Source organism: Micromys minutus (genome assembly GCF_963924665.1).
Source record: "Micromys minutus genome assembly, chromosome: X".
In the NCBI taxonomy this organism is placed as follows: Eukaryota; Metazoa; Chordata; class Mammalia; order Rodentia; family Muridae; genus Micromys; species Micromys minutus.
The window spans coordinates 94,927,446-94,946,543 of NC_137970.1; the positions used below are offsets into that span (position 1 = coordinate 94,927,446).

Here is a 19,098-nt window from a genome sequence, read left to right on the forward strand (position 1 = left end):
TGGGCAATTATGTTAAATTGTTGGTGTTTCTTGCTCTAAGACGAGACAGCATGCATTCTGAGCATATTCTACAATTTTTACTATGCTATGGAAAAAAAGAAACTTTTCATATTGTCAAAAATGAGTACACTCTTCATCTAATGTAATAGATATGATATTCTCTTTTCTGAATACAGGAAATTAAGAAAGGGGTCATTAACTGGAGCAGCTCCTGAATAAGACCCATAGGCTAGAACCAAAACACTGCTTGCCTGTGCCAATTTCCCAAGTCTATGCTAATAAATCCTGGCCAAATTATGCCTGATCTGCCCTTGATGATCTAAAAATGTACAGGGATAAATCATGGAAACAAAGACTGTGAGTTGGGAATTTTCAACCCATAATCACCCTATTGTGTCATTGCTTTAGTGTAATACGTGTGAAAATGCAGTAATTAAGAGGCGTGTAGGTTATTCCAGCTATTAACCTAGATCACTAGTGGTTTGGGAGACAGCTGATAAAAGTCTGTCACAGTAAAACAGAGCAGATAGTGATTTTGCTGAGTTCCCATATAAGGATATTAACTTTCTGCCACAGCTGTCTATTAGCCATCTCACATTCTTACATTCTGGCCCTTCCACCCACCTAACCTCATTCCGTTAATCTTAAGTAAATGATGCCAGCTGAGTTTTCCTATGTACCTTTACTTATTAGAGCAAAGAATGTCAGTAAAAACATGCTATTTGTACCTGGAGTGATAAGATATTCCAAAACCTATCCCATCTCAGCCTAGATTTGCATCAATGGATTTAAATAGACTTCTAGTATCTATACTTTTAAAGATGAAAAAAGAACATCACAGATTGTGTGCCCTTGGGAACAATGAAACAGAATGTTTAAATGGAACCCTTCTGAACTCCTTGACTGCAATAACTATTGTGCCAAATGTAGGTACCTTCACTTTAAGGCATAGGAAATGGTGGGGAACATCAATAAAGAAATGGAGTTGAAACTGAAATATATAAAAACTAGAAGAAAATGACAAGTATGTGCCAAACACATTGAAAAAAATCATGGAATTTATTTTAATAGCTAAATCTCCCTGAAATTAAAATTAGTTATATCTACTTTCATCTACGTGCTTCTTTAATGTACATTTAAAGTTTGTTCTCTTAAGAAATTTGACAGTTTGCTTCCTCTTCCTGATCTCTATCAAGATTTTTTCTTTAAAAAAAATCTTATACATTTGCTTAGCAAATCTTCCATTCAAAGGCAGTAAACAGTGGCACTTCGAGATAGCCTGTTTCCAAATTCCCTCAGATCCATAGTTGGTGCTACCTAAAGGAATGAGAATATAACTGTTTTTCCCACCTATATAACATGAGATCTTCAGTTTTGTATGTATTTCTCCTCCTGTGTTTGTCTACAATTTTCCTCTCCTATGCCACCATCTCTTAATTGCTTCTCTTCCACACCCAGAATTCTTTGACAATCTTGGGCCTTAGGGAATGGATATGAATCTGCATCTGCCTTTATCTGCAACAAAATTGGATCTTTTACTGGCAGGAGCCATTCCTAAAGGTTGACACTTTGGATGCCCAGGGTTAAGATGGATCCCAATGATACTTTATTGACACTGTTATGTGTATAGGCAAGAACCATTACAGAACGATGACACTTCCTGGGTCTTAGCAGAAGTTCCTGTGAATCCCCAAGACTGGTTTGGGATCAAGGAGTAGGGTGAGTATACTATACTCTTCATTGGTTTGCATGTTTCTGTGCTGGTACTACCTCCTGGAAATATGAAGAACTTGACTTTTTTTTTTCATAGTAGTGACAAAATTTGCTACTTGAACTGATTCAGGTCTTCTTCCCAAGAGCAAATCCTCACTTTCTCTCAAATGACTACTTCAAGCAAGGGACAAGTTGTCTTAAGAACTGAACCAGTCCAGTACTGCCAAAACCAATGATTTTGAAAATGATGCTAAAAAATAAATTCTACCATTGGGGAAAAAAGTAACCCACAAAGAAAATACTGTTTAACTATTTCATCTTTTGACTTAAACTCAATTGACTGTGTGGCCTTAGGATATATATATACATATGTTGTTATTCTGATAACATAAATATGTTTCTTATTGACAAATAATAACCAAAATATCCAATACCAGAGCTAAAGAAAGAACAGCAGGAGTGAAAAGCAAGAAGGTAAGAATGATGTTACACAGTTGTCAAGAGGAAGAACACTTTTGCCATGGCAAACATTGAAATGATGCATATCTATGCCTTTTCTTCCCCTTGAAGAGAAAATAACTGGGTTTCATTTCATTTGAAGAGGTTGTAGAACCACACTGTCTGAAAGGTAGGACAGCCATCAAAAAATATGAAATATTTAATGCACCTAAGCTATTTTTGTTAGGGTGGGAGTTGGGTTGGTGGAACAGGGTGGGGGGATTTTATAGAGAACAGTTAAAAATCCATTCTCTTTTGACTTTTTAGAGAGCGGTATAGCATTTGGCCCTTGGCACATGAGGCTGGTACCTATTAGTCTGAGGTGGCAAAAACGTGGTCTAAGTGTTCGATTAACATTTTTTATTCATTTTATCTAGCATTAAAATACATCTCAAATATGAATCTAAAGCAGCAGCATACTATATTTTAGTATATACATATTATATATACATATGTGTATATAAACATATATATACAGTGTCTATATGTATATCAATATACACAGACACTCATAGTAAGACTGCTACTATTTCCTGTCTAACATCACTACTGAGAATGAAGGCATGATGTGTGGCTGCTGGAATGTGTGTTGAAAGAGATTGGTGTGTACCTTTGGTTTGGCAATCTGTACCAAGTTTATAAGTTTGATATATACTCACCTTTTTTTTTTTTTCAGTCTATAGTTGAATAGAAGCTAAGATTGATTATTTATAGTCCAAAGACTTATATGTCCTCAGAAATGTTCATCATTTGAGTTTCTATCCTCTCTTGGTACTCCTAGAATAAACTCAATAAAACACACTTATACATGATAAACACCAAAAACATTTGATGATGTGAACTTCTAATGCATGATTTAATGGAGTTTTTAAAGCTTACTTGGACAACAAGTGGCAGTCACATTTACAATGGGATTTTTTCACTGAAATATGTCAATTATTTTTCCACCTTAGTATAATCCCTGCTGTCCATTAGGGGGGAAAATGAGTAAGGAATTGTCCCACATAGTTGGGCTATATGAAATAACTGTTTGCTTTTTAGAGACGTAAGCTGGATAGATGTCTAGTTTTTGACAGAAATCCATCAGGGAAATCTATGATCTGTAGAATCAAAGTTTCTCTCGTTTTGAATATGAGAAGTTATCATATGAAAACACTGCTGGACTTAACTCCATATCTCAAGTTTACTTCTGAGGCTGCTGTGTGAGCACAGATGGTCATCAATACATTTTAGTCATTAGCAGTGTTAAGCCCTTAGAAAAATGACTTGCAGCCTTCAACTCCTAATGTTATATGCATGCATTATTGAATTTGCTCTTTGCACTTGCATTAAATTATGATCCCATTAGCAAGGAGTTAAATAGATTTGAGCTACATTTGTGAACTACGTGGTTATAAATAGTCCCTCAGAGGTGGCTTCTAGCGGCTAAGTACTGCATACCTCTGCAAATCATTGGCGCTTCTTCTGTGAAGATGAGGGTCACTTGAACACTCAGAGTTTAGTAATGCCAACAGTCAAAGGGTATGGAGATAACTCTCAGCAAATCCAAAGGCAAAAAAGTTTTAAACGACATAAATCCTTTTTCTCCTGCCCTCCTATGTGCAGGAACGCCTGTGAAAAATAGGGGATAGAATATCTGAATGATTCTGTACACTTGTACATTTTAGGGCATGTTTGGAACTGTCTCCAATAGCTGGTACATAGACAAGTAAATCAATTCACTACATGTATCTAAAGGTAACTAACAAAATGAATATGAAAGGCCACATACTAAATTCCATTGCTCGGCAAGGCTTTTTCTCTCTTTAAGTGTCAATTGACTCTAACAAACCTGTGCCTGCCTGCACATACTTCTTATGCCAAGTGATACTATTGCTTCTCCAAGAGAGGCTGGAGTGAGACACTAGTGACTGATTACCATGACTACCTGAAGTGTCTCAGTTTAAAGATGGACAGGAAAATGGAGAATACCTTTCTCTCTCCGCTGGGCTGAGGATATTCCAGAAGGCATGTTCAGAAAGGTACCAAGAAGCAAGAATTAGTACCCTAAAAACAAGTGTTTAGATACAGAATAAGGTGACAGAAATGTTCCCAGCTTCAATTGTGACCATTTCCATTTTTATTGACTAGATATTACATTGTCAGAGCAGGTTTCAAATTACATTTATAAACTCATCATCATTGTTTATATATTTCTTTTTTGTGTGATCTTTTCTTTTTCTACAACCTACATATTGTCACATGTGTCTATCCTTCCACTGAAGACCTTCTAGAATTATTAATTACCCAACCATTTGATCTTTCAGTGTCCCTATTCAGAAACAGGAAGTGCAATTTTTTTAGATCAGAGTATAGCATCCAGTGTCTCAGATAGATAAATCACACTACACCATGGGTTTCTATCCAGGATCAGAGTCCTATTCATAATTTAAATGCCTTTCTTATACATTCTAAGCTCACCAGATTACCTGGGGATATATCCTTGGTGATGAATTCACTAGACTCAAATTCTTTTTTCCCCTATAAGGAACTTCAGCACCCCCACTTAACTCCATTGAATGCAGCATGACTAGAAGCTGCTTCATTCATTATTCTAAGTACTTGAGGACATCAAATTTTTCAAATTTGACAGTTGTTTTAATAAAAAGGCTTATTTATTTGGGTTTTATATTAGAGATTCTACATTCACAGGAAATAATAGACAATGGTATTCTTATCCTTAAACTGTGTCCATGTATAAAGTTTACCATTGGTAAGACAACACTGATTCTTTAAAATGGCTGGATGAGCCAGACTCTGAGATTTAGATGACCACCACCTCGAGGAGCTATGTGCTGAACCATGCCTTTGTAGCTTAGTTAGTGCCAAGGTGTGGATGGCTGAAACAAGTGCATTCTTTTAATCATCTAATCTTATTTACTCTGAAAGTACAACTCATGCCAGGCTTGCTGGCACATATCTATAGTCTCAGTTCTTGGGAAGTAAATCAGAAAGATGAATAACTCAAGGACAGCCTCAGCTAAATATGGAGGCTAAGGCTGGCTCAGGTTACATAAAACTAGAGGAAGAAATGAGGGGAGATAGGTGGGACGGCTCAGTGGGTAAAGGCACTTGTTTTGGAGTCTAATGACCAGAGTTCAATCTCCAGAATCCATGTGAAAGGAAAAAAGCCGAGCTGTCTCCCACAAGTTCTCTTCTTAACTGACCACTTGTGTCAAGGCACAGGCATGTGCACATATGCACGCACACACACACACACACACACACACACACACACACACACACTTTCAAAAATAAACATTTTAAAATATTAATTATCAACGTATTATACATTATTTGTCCTATATTAAAAGATAATAAACAAAAGGCAGTTCCTGTCCACACTCAGGAATAAACAACCTGATACAGGTTAGTGTTATTTTCCTGTATTTGTAAAGATGCTGTAATTCACATACACCCAAGCAACCAGTCCACCTCTGCTTGATACTCTGCTTGATAATCATTTTTGTGACTTCTATGCCATAAAACATTTTCTTCCCTGAAGGACTTTGCATTTTTGCCCCAAGCCCCAAACCTTTGTTTTTAAAGGAGACGAGCCGATTGCTTTCTGAATAGTCTGTATTTCATCTTTCTTGCATCTCAGGAAGATTCATATTAAAAAAAAAAACAGAGAGAGACAAAAAGAAAGAACACAAACACATTGCCCAAATTTAACTGTGAAATTTTTAAAATAAAATTTTAGAAATGGGGAAGAAAAAAAAAAAACTGAGGTTTGGGATCATTCCCAGATCCCATTAGAAAACCCTCCAGATCTCTTTATTAGCTTGCTGACCTTATGATAGTTCTGCTCAGCAAAACGTTCCTATCAAGGCCTTCAGAGAAGGGCTGCTTAGTTACTTTCCACGATAGAAATCTGACCTACTTTGTTTAACTCTTTCTGTTCTCCAATGAGGTGAACACAATAAATATTTCTGACTTCTAACTCTCTCAGGTACTCAGTCAAGAGCCTGCAGTAACCGCTCGAGACAGTTCCCATGTGAGGCATAGCTGCGCTAGAATAAAGGGCCTCAGCTGGAATATATGCCTTTGGTAGATTGATAATTATTTTGAGAATTGGGGTCCCTGAAAAAAACCATTATGGATATCTAAGCCAGAAGAGAAAAAATGAGGAGAGCTACCTACTCTTGTCTATGTTTCAGTGGGCAATGCACAGTAGAGAGTTCAATGTATATTCATTTACCTTTCAGCCTGCCCTGTGATATGTGGAGGCTTAAGCAAATTGCTTGACCTGCATGTGCTGCAGTTTCATAATTTATAAACTGAAGACCATAAATCTGCCTTCTTGGGGTAGCCATTAAACTTAACCAATAATAAAATTGACTACTGTAATTACGTAAAGGAACTAGGTTGAAAATGAAAAGCTAAAAGAGTTATCTTTAAAATGGTTATTTACTGAAGGGAAAATGTCATAAAGGAGGCTACAAAAGCATAAGATTGATGCCTTAGAGAAGCACATGACTTAGAAGGAGTCTCAAGACATGCACAGAAATAAGGCAAGATGGAGGGTGATAGAGGGAGGAGAGAAAACATTTGAGCTAGTAGAAAAAAATATCATCCTGACGAAAAACATCTAAAATAACCAAATCAGTACCTAATTCTTCTTTCTTCAAAACACTAGTGTGTGTGTGTGTTTGTGTGTGTGTGTGTGTGTGTGTGTGCATGTTTGCATGTGTGCGGGGGTGAATGTTTTATTTGTATTTGTAAATGTTTGTGTGTGTGCATGTAAATATGTGTTCAAGCCTGTGTGTATATATGTATTTGTGTGTGTGTGTGTGTGTGTACATATTTAGTTGACTTGAGTTAGGCATCACAATACATCTAATAAGACACAGGAATGGAAAAACCTGTTTTAATCAAAGCATGTTTAATCTAGCATTTTGGAAACTTAATCTGTCTTACAGCAACACAGAAAAGTTCCTCTCTTCGTTCCTATCTTCACCTTGTTGAATGGTTTATCTGTGATTTCTGGTTGCAACTTTTATGTTCCTCGGGTCTGCTACTGCTTGAAATGTTCATTTTTTTCCCTGGTTTCTATTTTGAAGTTCCCAAGAGCACATTGGTTCCCTGCCAAATTTCATTAACTCTCTCTCTCTCTCTCTCTCTCTCTCTCTCTCTCTCTCTCTCTCTCTCTCGCTCTCTGGCTCTCTCTCTCCTTTCTAATCAAAGACTAACTAACCTTCTATAGAGGTGTATCATCTGTCAGAGTTCTTTACTGTCCTGAGTATCTCAGAGGACATCTGCGTGCTCTAAAGTCAGTTCTCAGCCTCAGTACTATTGGCGTCTGGAGCCAGATGATGCATTGTTGTGGAATCTGTCCTGTAATTATAGGATGTTTATCAGCGTACATTGTCTCTACCCATTGAATCCCTATATCATTCCCCAGCCCATTTGTGACAACAAAAATGACACCAGGCATTACCAAATGTCCTCTGGGAGGACAAAAAGCTCTGCCCTGCCCCCTACTCAAAAGCTATTACACTAAGATAACTGCACTGTGAACTAGCTGTTCTCTGAAAGCTGGTGGATGGCCCAAGGCAGACATAGGCCATTTGTCAGGAGAACACTAAAATGCTGAGATACTAAGTCTGAGCTTAGGCAAGTGTATATATATGGTTGACAGCCCAGAGTAAGCACCTATATCACAACAAAATTCATTCATTCTCCAAAGCAATACCTATAAAAAACATTTTCTTTCAGGACTGTTCACATTCTTAAAAAACTTGCAAAAATATATTAAAAAATTTGTTTATATGTTGTATCTATTAATATTCATTATGCCAGAGATGAAGACAATAGAATTTAAAGGAATATAGTCACTGATTTATTTTCAAATTAACATAGTGCATGTTAAGATAAACAATTTACTTTTATGAAAATAATTCAGTTTTCAAAACAAAAGTTAGAAAAGTGAAGCCAGCCTCTATTTTTTCAGATCTTAATATGTAGCTTATATTAAAGGATGGGATTATCATTTCTACTTCTTTGCTCAATTTGTTATGATTTCACAATCAGATAGCCTCTGAGCAATTTGTATATGATGAAGGAGTAATAGTGAAAAAGACAGTTGGTAACTTCCCATCACTATAAAGGACTTAAACTTCACGGACCCTCTAACGAAAGGGTTTTAATGTTTCCCCAAGGGTCCCAGGAACACACTTCGAGGAGCACTGCTCTAAACCCACGCATTTTACTTTTATCAATCTATGCCACTTAAACGTTCATGAATATCTTCTAAACCCAGGGTCTCTAGAGTATGGAACTTTCCATTAACCTTAGTGTGGTAACTTTAATCTGGATGTTCTGTTCCTAAAACCTAATAAAAACAGCAATACTGAACAAATTCAACAAGGTATTTTTCAGAATGCAGAACCTTAAAGCAAAATGAAGCCTAGTAAGAACACAGTCAGAGAGCAATGAGATGCTACTAGACCTTTTTTTAATAAAAAGGGAAGAAGTACAGAAAAGATATATAGGCCCATTGAACCCAGGTCACCCCTTATGTTATTAGGAAGCATCTTGCCCTGCATCTCAAGGTGGCTTCCACAGTGCTGTGTCTCACACCAGAACCTGGCTCAAAACACAACCCTGGGAGCTGTGGTGGTGATGTCATAAATAATGAAGAGATAGACAGTGGAGAGCAGAGAAAAAGGCAACGCTACATTGCTTTAAGGTTCATAGATGGTTCTGCTGACCTTTCCAATAATCTAAGACAATGTCTACTGCTTAAGGAGGCTAGAAGTTTTGTGTATGCTCTGTTGCAATTCTGGCTAGCACTTGAGAAGCCTAAGCTCTTGAGTGTTGATGGGAAAAAATTGTTTAATCTAAAAGGAATGCAATTTCATTTTAAGACGTTAAAGATATTCTGAATGCTATGTTGTGCACTAACAAGTGTCACCTCCTTGCTACTAAAGGTTTATAACTTTTCCAATCCCAAGTACCCTGGAATTGGATTGTATTTTTAAATGACAATACATATCTCAGAACATCTCAAACTAAGATGCTCCCTCTGCCCTCAACTGCAAATGGAAAAAGAAAGAAAAATGTTTTGGGATCTGGTATGACAGAGGTCAGATAGGCATGATTATAGAAAGTCTTGTCTGTAAGCAGATATGTTAACAGGCCCAACTTATCTAAAATAAGCTAAGAAATGTTATAGCATGTCCATAGTTACATAAGTTTGTGTGACTTCATCCTTTAAAACCAGTAGCAGTAGACCAACACACACCTTAGAAATACTGTTCCACATGAAAGTGAACACGGTTCATTGCCTCATCATAAAATTAGGTCACCCTTTTAATACAACATATTGTTGCCCAAAGTTATTAAAGAAACTTTGTTTCAAATCCAGTAGCTATAGGAAGAAGACAGGGAAGTGGTCACTTTTTCTATTTGATAGCTGAAGAAATCTTTCAAAGACAAAAGTCTTTGTCCTAGGACCAATAGAGTTTCACACATTGTGCCCAATGGTTCCAAATATAATCAGTATATATATAATCAGTATATATTAAATAATGGACAACAAAGGAGCAAGTAGTAACTTGACCTCCTAGATATGTATTAGTCACTCAAAGAGGTTTTATTTTACCAAACTATTCCTCTCCAGTCCTAGTTCACAATGGCAGTGTCAGTTTGCCATTTTACACATGCTCTACTAACATTCTACTTCAAAACACTTCGGTCCACTTTCTGTTCATCTGACTTGATTGCAGACACATCAGAGAGAGAGAGAGAGAGAGAGAGAGAGAGAGAGAGAGAGAGAGAGAGAGAGAGAGAGAGAGAGAGAGAGAGAGAGAGAGAGAGAGAGTCAGCAACTCAGAAACATCCCATAGGCCTGTTTTTCTGCTGTTGAAAATGCTCCTCATTAAAAATGTCAAGGTCTACATTGAACTTTTAATGTTAAGAGTAGTGTGTGCGTAGGAATTAGAATGTATGGCTGTCGCATGAGAATATGTGCATAGTTCAGTCTTCAGAAGATCACTTTCAGCTGGACAACAGATGTGTGTAACAGGGGACAATTAATCCAAAGGCATGCTGTTTCTACAGGAGCTGTTTTCTGTTCAGATTCATCCATTTGTCTTGGTCCACAATAATACAAAAGTTTCCCTTTCTGGCCCCATCCCCTTCCCAACCCCCTCCCACACCCATAACTTGCTTTCTGTCTGGAAGTACAACAAGACACCCGGTTAGATCAAACCTAACACGCCTCCGTCACAAAGTTATTATAAGCTGCCGCCGACCAGTGTCACTTGAGGGGAGACCCTCCTCACTACACACAGCCTATCAGAGGAGTGCCTTTTTTTCTATCCTCATTATTTAACAGTGTGTGCCGATTACTCAAAGCGATATGGGCAGGCCCTGGTAAATCTAGCGTGGCTGTAGTGTTTAACTTTTTATAAGGTAATGCTCAGGTTGCCTGCAGTGTCTAAAATTACTCTGTGGCCAGGGCCCCCTGCTTTATCGCTTTCTATAGTTTTAAAGTAGTTTGAAGCTTGAATAACATAAAATAACATAATATAATGTTATTTATGTTATTTCCCACGTGAAGAACGCCTGTAAACCTTGCAGTATTGAAACTCAGTGAACAAGGCATCTTAGACAAGCTGAAAAACAAATGGTGGTACGATAAGGGGGAATGTGGAGCCAAGGACTCCGGGAGTAAGGTCAGTCGCTGAAGGTCTTTTTGTACTGAATAGCAATCACATTTTGACCCACTGTTTATTTTCTATCCCCAAACGGCTTTCCTTCCCAACACACACACCCTGCCACAGTGGGACCCCTTCATAACAGCAGCACTATAGAAATAAGACAAACGGCAGCCTCACAGGCCTGTCCGGGGACATCAATCCGCTGTGATAGAGATATGCTGTATGTAGGGACTCGATCTGGCCCATGCATTTCCAATGCCGTAAAAGAATGAACTGGGTTATAAAGGGGTCTTACTGTCGTTCACATCTCGAAAGTTCAAAGAGAAAATAGAACAACCAACCTCAACTCAAAAAAAAAAAAAAAGTAAATTAAAAAAAGATCCAGTTGTGACAGTACTTTATCTTAATCTCTTGCAGTGACAGAGACTGTAGTCGTAAATACCATTGGTTATTAATATATTACATCTTTGACATCAGAAAACAGTCAAACCACAAAGACTGGTCTCTGGAAGCAGAATGACTAGCCCCCTCCTAGCTGCTGTCACATAAATTCAGCATCTGTTTGGATCTCAAATCTCATTAATTCTGTCACACTTTTCTCTTATAAAGGTGTCATTTGAATCTCTGTATGGAATACTTTGTAAAGTTTAGTCGCATGTTCCTTAAGGGTACACATTGTCAGGATTAACATCACATTGATAAGCATGAAACACTCTTCCCCGCCTCCTTCCTGCCCCCCTTCGCTCCCCCTAAGAAAGTTCTTTTTAGTTTCCGATTTTTGCCTTTTCCTTTTTCTAAACTAATATTGTGGTATCAGTTAATTCATTCCATGAAAGCGCCACTCATTTTCCCCCATGCAATGAACCATTTTGCTACTGGATTTCTAACATCTCATATCAGGGAATTTGAAAAAACTTTAACACATGGAACTTAAAACTTAAAACATATCACATGAGTTATGGTAAAAGCACCTTTTGCCTCATTCAGTGCCATACATAGATACATGTATGATGGCAGAAAGAAGGTTCCAGAAATTGGCCCATTTCTTGATTGACTATGGACTACCCTTACATTATAACCTAGTGAGCCACCTGAAATGGCCACTGTCCAATAAGTGAAAGAAGTTCTTACTGTCACCTGGCACTCACTCTAGAAAAGTGACAATATGTAAGGCTGTCGTGGACATGAGGCAATCCTCACATCCCTCCCTAAATACAGTTCAAGTTGGCCTTCTTATTATAGGAATAAGGTTGGTTCTTATGAAAATATAATCAGAAGAATGTGGCCATTTCAATATATCAGGACTAGCTGAACTGATGGTCAGTAATGGCCGTCATCTGTCCACCGTGTCATCATTTAAATGAGATGATCAAAATTCACAGGCTTAAAAAAATTGAGTATTATCTTTCACTCCTTTCAGCAGCAAAATGGTTACATTCCCTCTAAAAAGACTACAAAATGCTATTTTTTTTTTTTGTTTTCCAAAGAAAGACTCCTGGCCCTTGGTGTGTCCTACCTCAAGGTAGGGCTCAAGACACCAATTTTTTTTTTTTCTTTCCATTGTTCAGCAATTCTGTTTTTGCTTTTTTGTGCAGCAAGATAGCTTAGCCAGGTTTACTGTCTGACCTGGAAGTCACTGGCCGCCTTTCTCATTTTTTTTTCTCCATATTAAATAGAAAGCAGATAGGTATAGCATTTTTAAATTATTCCTATACTCCCTGGAGTAAAACTTTAAAAGAAGCTGAACTTCTTTTTGTTTTGTTTTTGTTTTTTGTCCTTGCTTTTTTTCCCAATAGTCTAGAAAATCTTTCTGATTTGTGTGCAGCCAATCCTGATGGCTCCCGTAAACTTTCAGGAAGATGGAGTGGAACCAACTCTTTGTGTTCCCTTGTTCTAGCAGCACAAAGACTTGCTGCCCTGATTTTGAATGTAGCTGTAGCCACCAATACTCCACGGGGGAAATTTATCAGTCACTGAGTGGAAAGAAGAATTAACTCTTTTTACACAAACCCCCATGAAGTAAATCCCCACACAAGAATACAAGGGACCGCACCTAGTATATTAAAGATGAATTATTAAGAAAGTTTGTCACAGGGAAAACAAGGGAGAAAGGGGTACTGTGGGGCAGAGAAGGGAAAGAGTGCTTCAGTTCCCAAATGAAAAAAAAAAAAAAAAAAAGTTCCATTTGTAGAGATTAAGCCACAGCTCAACTCTGGAAAATGGTGTGTGTTTGGGCTGGCAGGGGAGTACATTCTGCTTGTGTTTGCTCTTTTGTTCCCCTGTACAAATGATGTCTTACTCTGGTGGATGAACGCTATTAAACATTTGAAGGTACTAAGAACTGAGGGGAAAAGGACATTGAGGTGTAAGAATCAAAACGATCAACAGAAGCACAATCTACCATCTTGCTGGTCATTGCGAAACCTCAGCCACTTGCCAGAGTTGAGTCCCAACACTTACACAATGTATAGTTATTTTCCAACTTAGAATTGCCCTATGCTGTTGTGATGTGTTATGATGTCCTCTTGCCTTTGTTTTCCTCAAGAACTAATCACTTTGTTCATTTTTCTTAGGACAAGACCAGTGCTCTAAGCCTGAGCAATGTGGCAGGCGTGTTCTATATACTTGTCGGAGGTCTGGGCCTGGCCATGATGGTGGCTTTGATAGAATTCTGTTACAAATCACGGGCAGAGTCCAAACGCATGAAACTCACAAAGAACACCCAAAACTTTAAGCCTGCTCCCGCCACCAACACTCAGAATTACGCTACATACAGAGAAGGCTACAACGTGTATGGAACAGAAAGTGTTAAGATCTAGGGGTACGGTTAAGGTCCAGTAAACTAATCAGCCTTATGTTTGTGTGTGTTAACCTTTTGTTGTTGTTCTTTCCTGCTTCTTACTTTTGTTGGTTTCTAGCATTGTCTCTTTGCTACTAGTTAGTTGTCTTCAAGCAATGATTGTGCTCTCTTGTCAGTGGTTGGTGCTTTTCTAAAAGCATAACTGGAATTAAGTTATGGTCTGTGACATGAAAGGGAAAAAAAAAACAATTCTTAAACATCACTATTCAGTACAAATATATTTGAGTAACGTGTGACCCACATGAATAACATTTAACTGTTATAGTAGTTACAGTGTTAAAAGTAAAGCAAATGAAGTTAATCTTAATCATGCATTTCACTGAGGTCAAGATACCCAAAATATCATTTCAATCCTGTCAATAATGCAATGATATTAAAAATGAAGGAGCTATTTTATGTTCTTTTATTTATACTAATCTTTGAAATTTGGGGTGCTTTTATATTTAGGGAATACTTCAAGTGATACTAGCAACATGCCAATATTCAGTAGTCACATGTACCCACGGCTGTTATGTTAGAGAATATAATTCTAGAGAAAGCAGACATTCTGTAAATGAGATTTAAGCTAGGAAAAAGAAGCAAGGTCTTGCCACCTCATGTAGGGAAGTCCTTCCATAAAGGAATAGTGGTTCTTTAATTAAGCAGTGGACGCATGAAACATATTTCTCAACTTTGAGTCCCTTTGTTATCCCTTCCTTGGAACTGATGGTGTTCAGGTAAGTAAGGGTCTAGGTTACTTGCTGCTGACCAAATCGAAATTAATACTTAAGAAAACCTGACTACCAATAACACATCTAAATTTAAAGGCAAGCATGAATTGGAATAATGCTTCCATTCTACAAGTATATAAAAGGATAAAGTCTTACCACCTTCCAAGTAAATTTGCCTTACTGACATGCTTATCAAAAGTGGAACAAGTAGCAACTTCCTATGCCTTGTTTAAGATGGCTAACTTTAACCCCGTTAGTAAGTGCCAATGTATTCCAATTTCTACATGTTGATCATCTTGCATATAACCTAACAAATCCAAATTTAGTCAATTTTTAAACACTTTAGCCAAATAAATCATTTACTATTACTATGGAAAGCATGATCTTATTTGATGAAGTTGCTGGTTGTCCTGTTGTCCTGAAGACTGCAGTCTTTGGCTCCTACACACTCAGTACAATGAACTAACCTGTTAACAAATTGTTTCCACTATATTTGTGAATGTTCGACCCATAAGTTCATCTGTCATTAGCACTATTAGCATGTAATCATTTAATATTCTCATGTGCTAGTGCTTTGAGTTGATGATATAATTCAGTTGGGGGCACACCATTTGCTTTTTTCATAGGACACTACAGGAGCAACTTTAATCTAGCATAATTACTGCAAACCCCAAGGAATTGAAGTCCAACTATTTAACACATCTTAAGAATATACAGCAGTTTCCTGTGTTCTGTCACATCTCTTCCCTGGGATGTAATAAAATCGATCAGGCAGTACTTTCCCTCTGGTACCTAAAATTCAGTCACACCAAGTGCCTTGTCTAAGGCAATACTACTACGTAGTGGCAGATTGCGGTGTGAAGTGTAACTTTTCTTCCTCTTTACTAAATCATACCTACCTCCTCCTGCCCTCTCCATCTATAGACTGGTAAACCCCAGGAAATTTGAAACAGTTAGATTTTGTCGATTTGACAAGAAATGATTAGTTTGTGTTACAGCTATTCATACAGGTCACCAGATGACTCAACAGTTTAGGGTACTTGCTGCTCTTGCAGAGGACCAGTGTTCAGTTCCCAGTGCCCACATGGTGGCTCACAACCATCTATAGCTACAGTTTCAGGGGAGCACTGAATATACATGGTGTGCTTTTATACATTTATACAGATAAAACATATACAAAAATAATTAATATACATTGTTTAAAAGCCATCATGAAAAACTTTAGAGACCATCACGCCCTACTTCTTATGCATTTTATTTCATATAGGCTAATGTATATATAAACATATATACACATATACACGTATATGTACACACACACACATAGTCATAGTTTCACAGCCTTCAAATTCTATTCTTCAGATATTCTGTCTAATAATTGTGGCCCTACTCCCCAATTACTATAGTCTCATGGCCTCTTGTTAAATCCACTAAAAAAAACTGTTTTTCAATCACAAATTACATGTAGATCTTATATTAATGTGGATCCTAATGCAGATTCTAGAGAAAAGATCAGAGGAAGGAATAGTTGAAATAGCAAGAAAGGAAGAAAAGGAATGAAGGTAGGGGGCCAGAGAGAGGAAGAAAAAAGAGAGAGAAGAAAAGAATGGTGGAATCAAGTTATCAATTCTTTAAACAGGTCATTGAAGCCTTAAATTGGAGGCCATATTGGATGCGGAAGCATCAAAACTTAGCTTGCTATAGAAACCTACAACTTTCTGGCTTTCCTCTAGTCAACACGAGTGTGCTATTATGGAACAAAATTATGGCTTCTCAAGTAAAGTCACATTTTAATAGAAACCAATACCAATATGATTATAGGCCAGTTACACAGTTCCTTAGTGATAATAAAGAAGCCTTGAGAACAGCCTCCGAGGGAAAAAAAAATAACATTTTTCAGCCCATGTAGCTCATGTGGTTATAAAACTTGACCCTCCCTCCCCGCCCAATCTCCCCTCTCCCACCACCATTTACCTTTGGTTTCCAAACAAGTTCTACAACATCTCTGAGTACCTTCTGATCTCTTATCTAGTTTCTAGTTTCCTGTGTTGGCTTAGGTGGTCATGGTCTATTCAGGGCCATGCAGGTACAAAGGTTACTCTGAATGTTTGCCTTGTGTGTTTATAGAACCAGTATTTGACCACAAAGTATCAATTACTCATTTTAAATCACCCAAAAGTATAAAATCCAATGAACTGTCTAATAAAAAGGCACCTCGGAAAGGATATAGCATCTCCTCTCGTGTTCTATGGGCTGTAGTTATGCCATGATTGCTGATTTCAGGAGAACATAAGCCACAGTTTCCGACTCTGTTTACCATTGACTAGGGAACAGAAGTTCTATTGAGAACCTGATTATTTCTCTAGGTTACTGACTAGGCATTAGATGTAATGCCACCTCCAAGCATTCCTTGGCACGTGATCCAAACTCATTCTCCCTGAGGTTGACATTCTTAACTACTTTTAGAAACCTTCAAGTTTCCTCCAAGCTAGTGAAAACTACAGTTAGCTTCTTTGGCTTCTTCAGGAATGTTTTTGAAATACATCTCATATGAAAGGCCTCAACAAGCCTGTAATTTGGAGAAACTTCCATTTTTCCTCTAGGTCTATTCTATTCTGTCTTATAAAATACTAGTATTTTCCAAGTTATCAATTTTGCCTAAGCAACTTATATGTAGGTATTCTTTGAGTGAGTGAAAGATTGAGACAGGAGCTTATATCATAACCTAGAATGAGCTAAAATCCACAGCAATCCTCCTGTCTCACCTTGAATAGTGGGATCACAGATGTGAGCTTACATAGACATTCTTGCTGGAGATTTTTACTGCTTAAGAGATTTCAAAGAAGGAACAAAAACTATTTCTGAATAACTGCGGGGGTGAAGTTCTTTTTCCTCAGAGGACTTTTATCTGAGTACTGATGATGTTTCCCTTCCTGACATTTAAAAGCAAGAAACAGTCACTGACAGGTCAATCCACTTTCTCAGAGTTATAGGACCAGATAAGGATAACCCATTGTCAAGAAGGAAGGAAGGAAGGGAGGGAGGGAGGGAGGGAGGGAGGAAGGAAGGAAGGAAGGAAGGAAGGAAGGAAGGAAGGAAGGACAGGATGGAAGGATAGATGGAGGGAAGGAGAGAGACAAAGACAGAGAAGACTGGACTTGGGAGGGTACCAAAGAAGAACTTTTCCTAGTTTCATGATAATCTTTTGGCTCTTTGCACAAATCTTTAGCATTCTAATACATTTGTTCATTCTAGGACCAGTGGTGGATAACAATGTGATCCATTCTACCTAAATTCAGGGCTCACTGAAAAGAAAACAGGAGTATTCTGTTAGTGGACAGGGAAAGATGGTTGAGAAGGGTGTGGTCCAACAGGAGACAAGAAAGTGATCTTGAGTTTACAGACTCAGGATCAAAGAATGTCCTGCGTCCAGTCAAGGCCATGAAAATGAGGGCACTATTCAGCATTCTCTCAGTTGGGGCCCCAAATTTCAAGGCAAAGCACCTATAGATGACAAGCTGTTTCATGCGTATCACTGCTTTTGCCTGTTTTCTAGAATGTGCTATCCCTTTAAACTCCCTGTATTACTTTCAGACTTTAAACACTAAGGTTGAAGGTATTAAGAGAAATGAGCAGTCCCTAGTCAAGGAACAAATCATTTTTTCCTCATAGTCAAAATGATTTTGAATTCAGTAAGACAGAAATTGTGTACCCTCTGACCTAGGTAAACAATCCTTATCAGATCTGCAATCAGAATATAAGTTGCAGTGCATTTGTCCTGACTATATTAAAATGCCACTAAAGCTTTCTAATGTACCTATACCCTGAGTGATTAAAGTCTTGAGTTAGACTTCCTGCATGTTAGTACAATCCATGCATATGTTAGAAAATGCCCTAATTAATCTATTCCAAAATATCTACATCCAGTTGAAAATTTTAACCAGACCTATTTCCAATCAAACTTGGGGTGGAGGATGTCTCCATTAATGGCAGTTTAAGAAAACAGTCACTTTTCTTGTTCAGTGTCAACAGAGCCATTAATAAATGTCTTGGTTCCAATAAAAAGTCAATTCACATTGCAATGTCCCCTTGCCTTTGCAGATCCCTTCCCACCAGAAGCATGCAATGAGAGGAAATCACTGAAAACGTGGCTGCCTCAAGGATCCTGAGCCAGATTTCACTCTCCTTGGTGTCGGGCATGACACGAATATTGCTGATGGTGCAATGACCTTTCAATAGGAAAAACTGATTTTTTTTTTCCTTCAGTGCCTTATGGAACACTCTGAGACTTGCGACAATGCAAACCATCATTGAAATCTTTTTGCTTTGCTTGAAAAAAAAAATTAAAATAAAACCAACAAAAAATGGACATGCAAGATTCCAGTATGCGAAAAAAAATCTTATTAAAAAACATCAATTCAACAAAAGCCATTCTTTGATACCACTGCACAGTATACAAAATCATGTTCGATAACACACACACACACACACACACACATACATGCACATACATAAACACACTCACACATACAAATTTATTCTAATTCAGCAAATAGACCCATCTTAGCTAAAAGAAGTAATTCCTCCTGATTAAAAAAAAAAAAGAAATCTG

General features: G+C 37.7%; 1 protein-coding gene across 1 annotated transcript in view; it reads left to right on the forward strand.

The window, feature by feature from the left end:
- The window catches only part of GRIA3 (glutamate ionotropic receptor AMPA type subunit 3), a 257,663-nt gene extending 238,984 nt beyond the window's left edge, over nucleotides 1–18,679 (forward strand). The window contains exons 15-16 of the mRNA XM_080910407.1: nucleotides 13,490–13,737; nucleotides 18,588–18,679. Of these exons, the coding sequence (XP_080766533.1) occupies nucleotides 13,490–13,735 (246 nt within the window). The 3' untranslated portion in view covers nucleotides 13,736–13,737; nucleotides 18,588–18,679. The remainder of the gene's footprint in view (nucleotides 1–13,489; nucleotides 13,738–18,587) is intronic.
- Nucleotides 18,680–19,098: the final 419 nt, after the last annotated feature.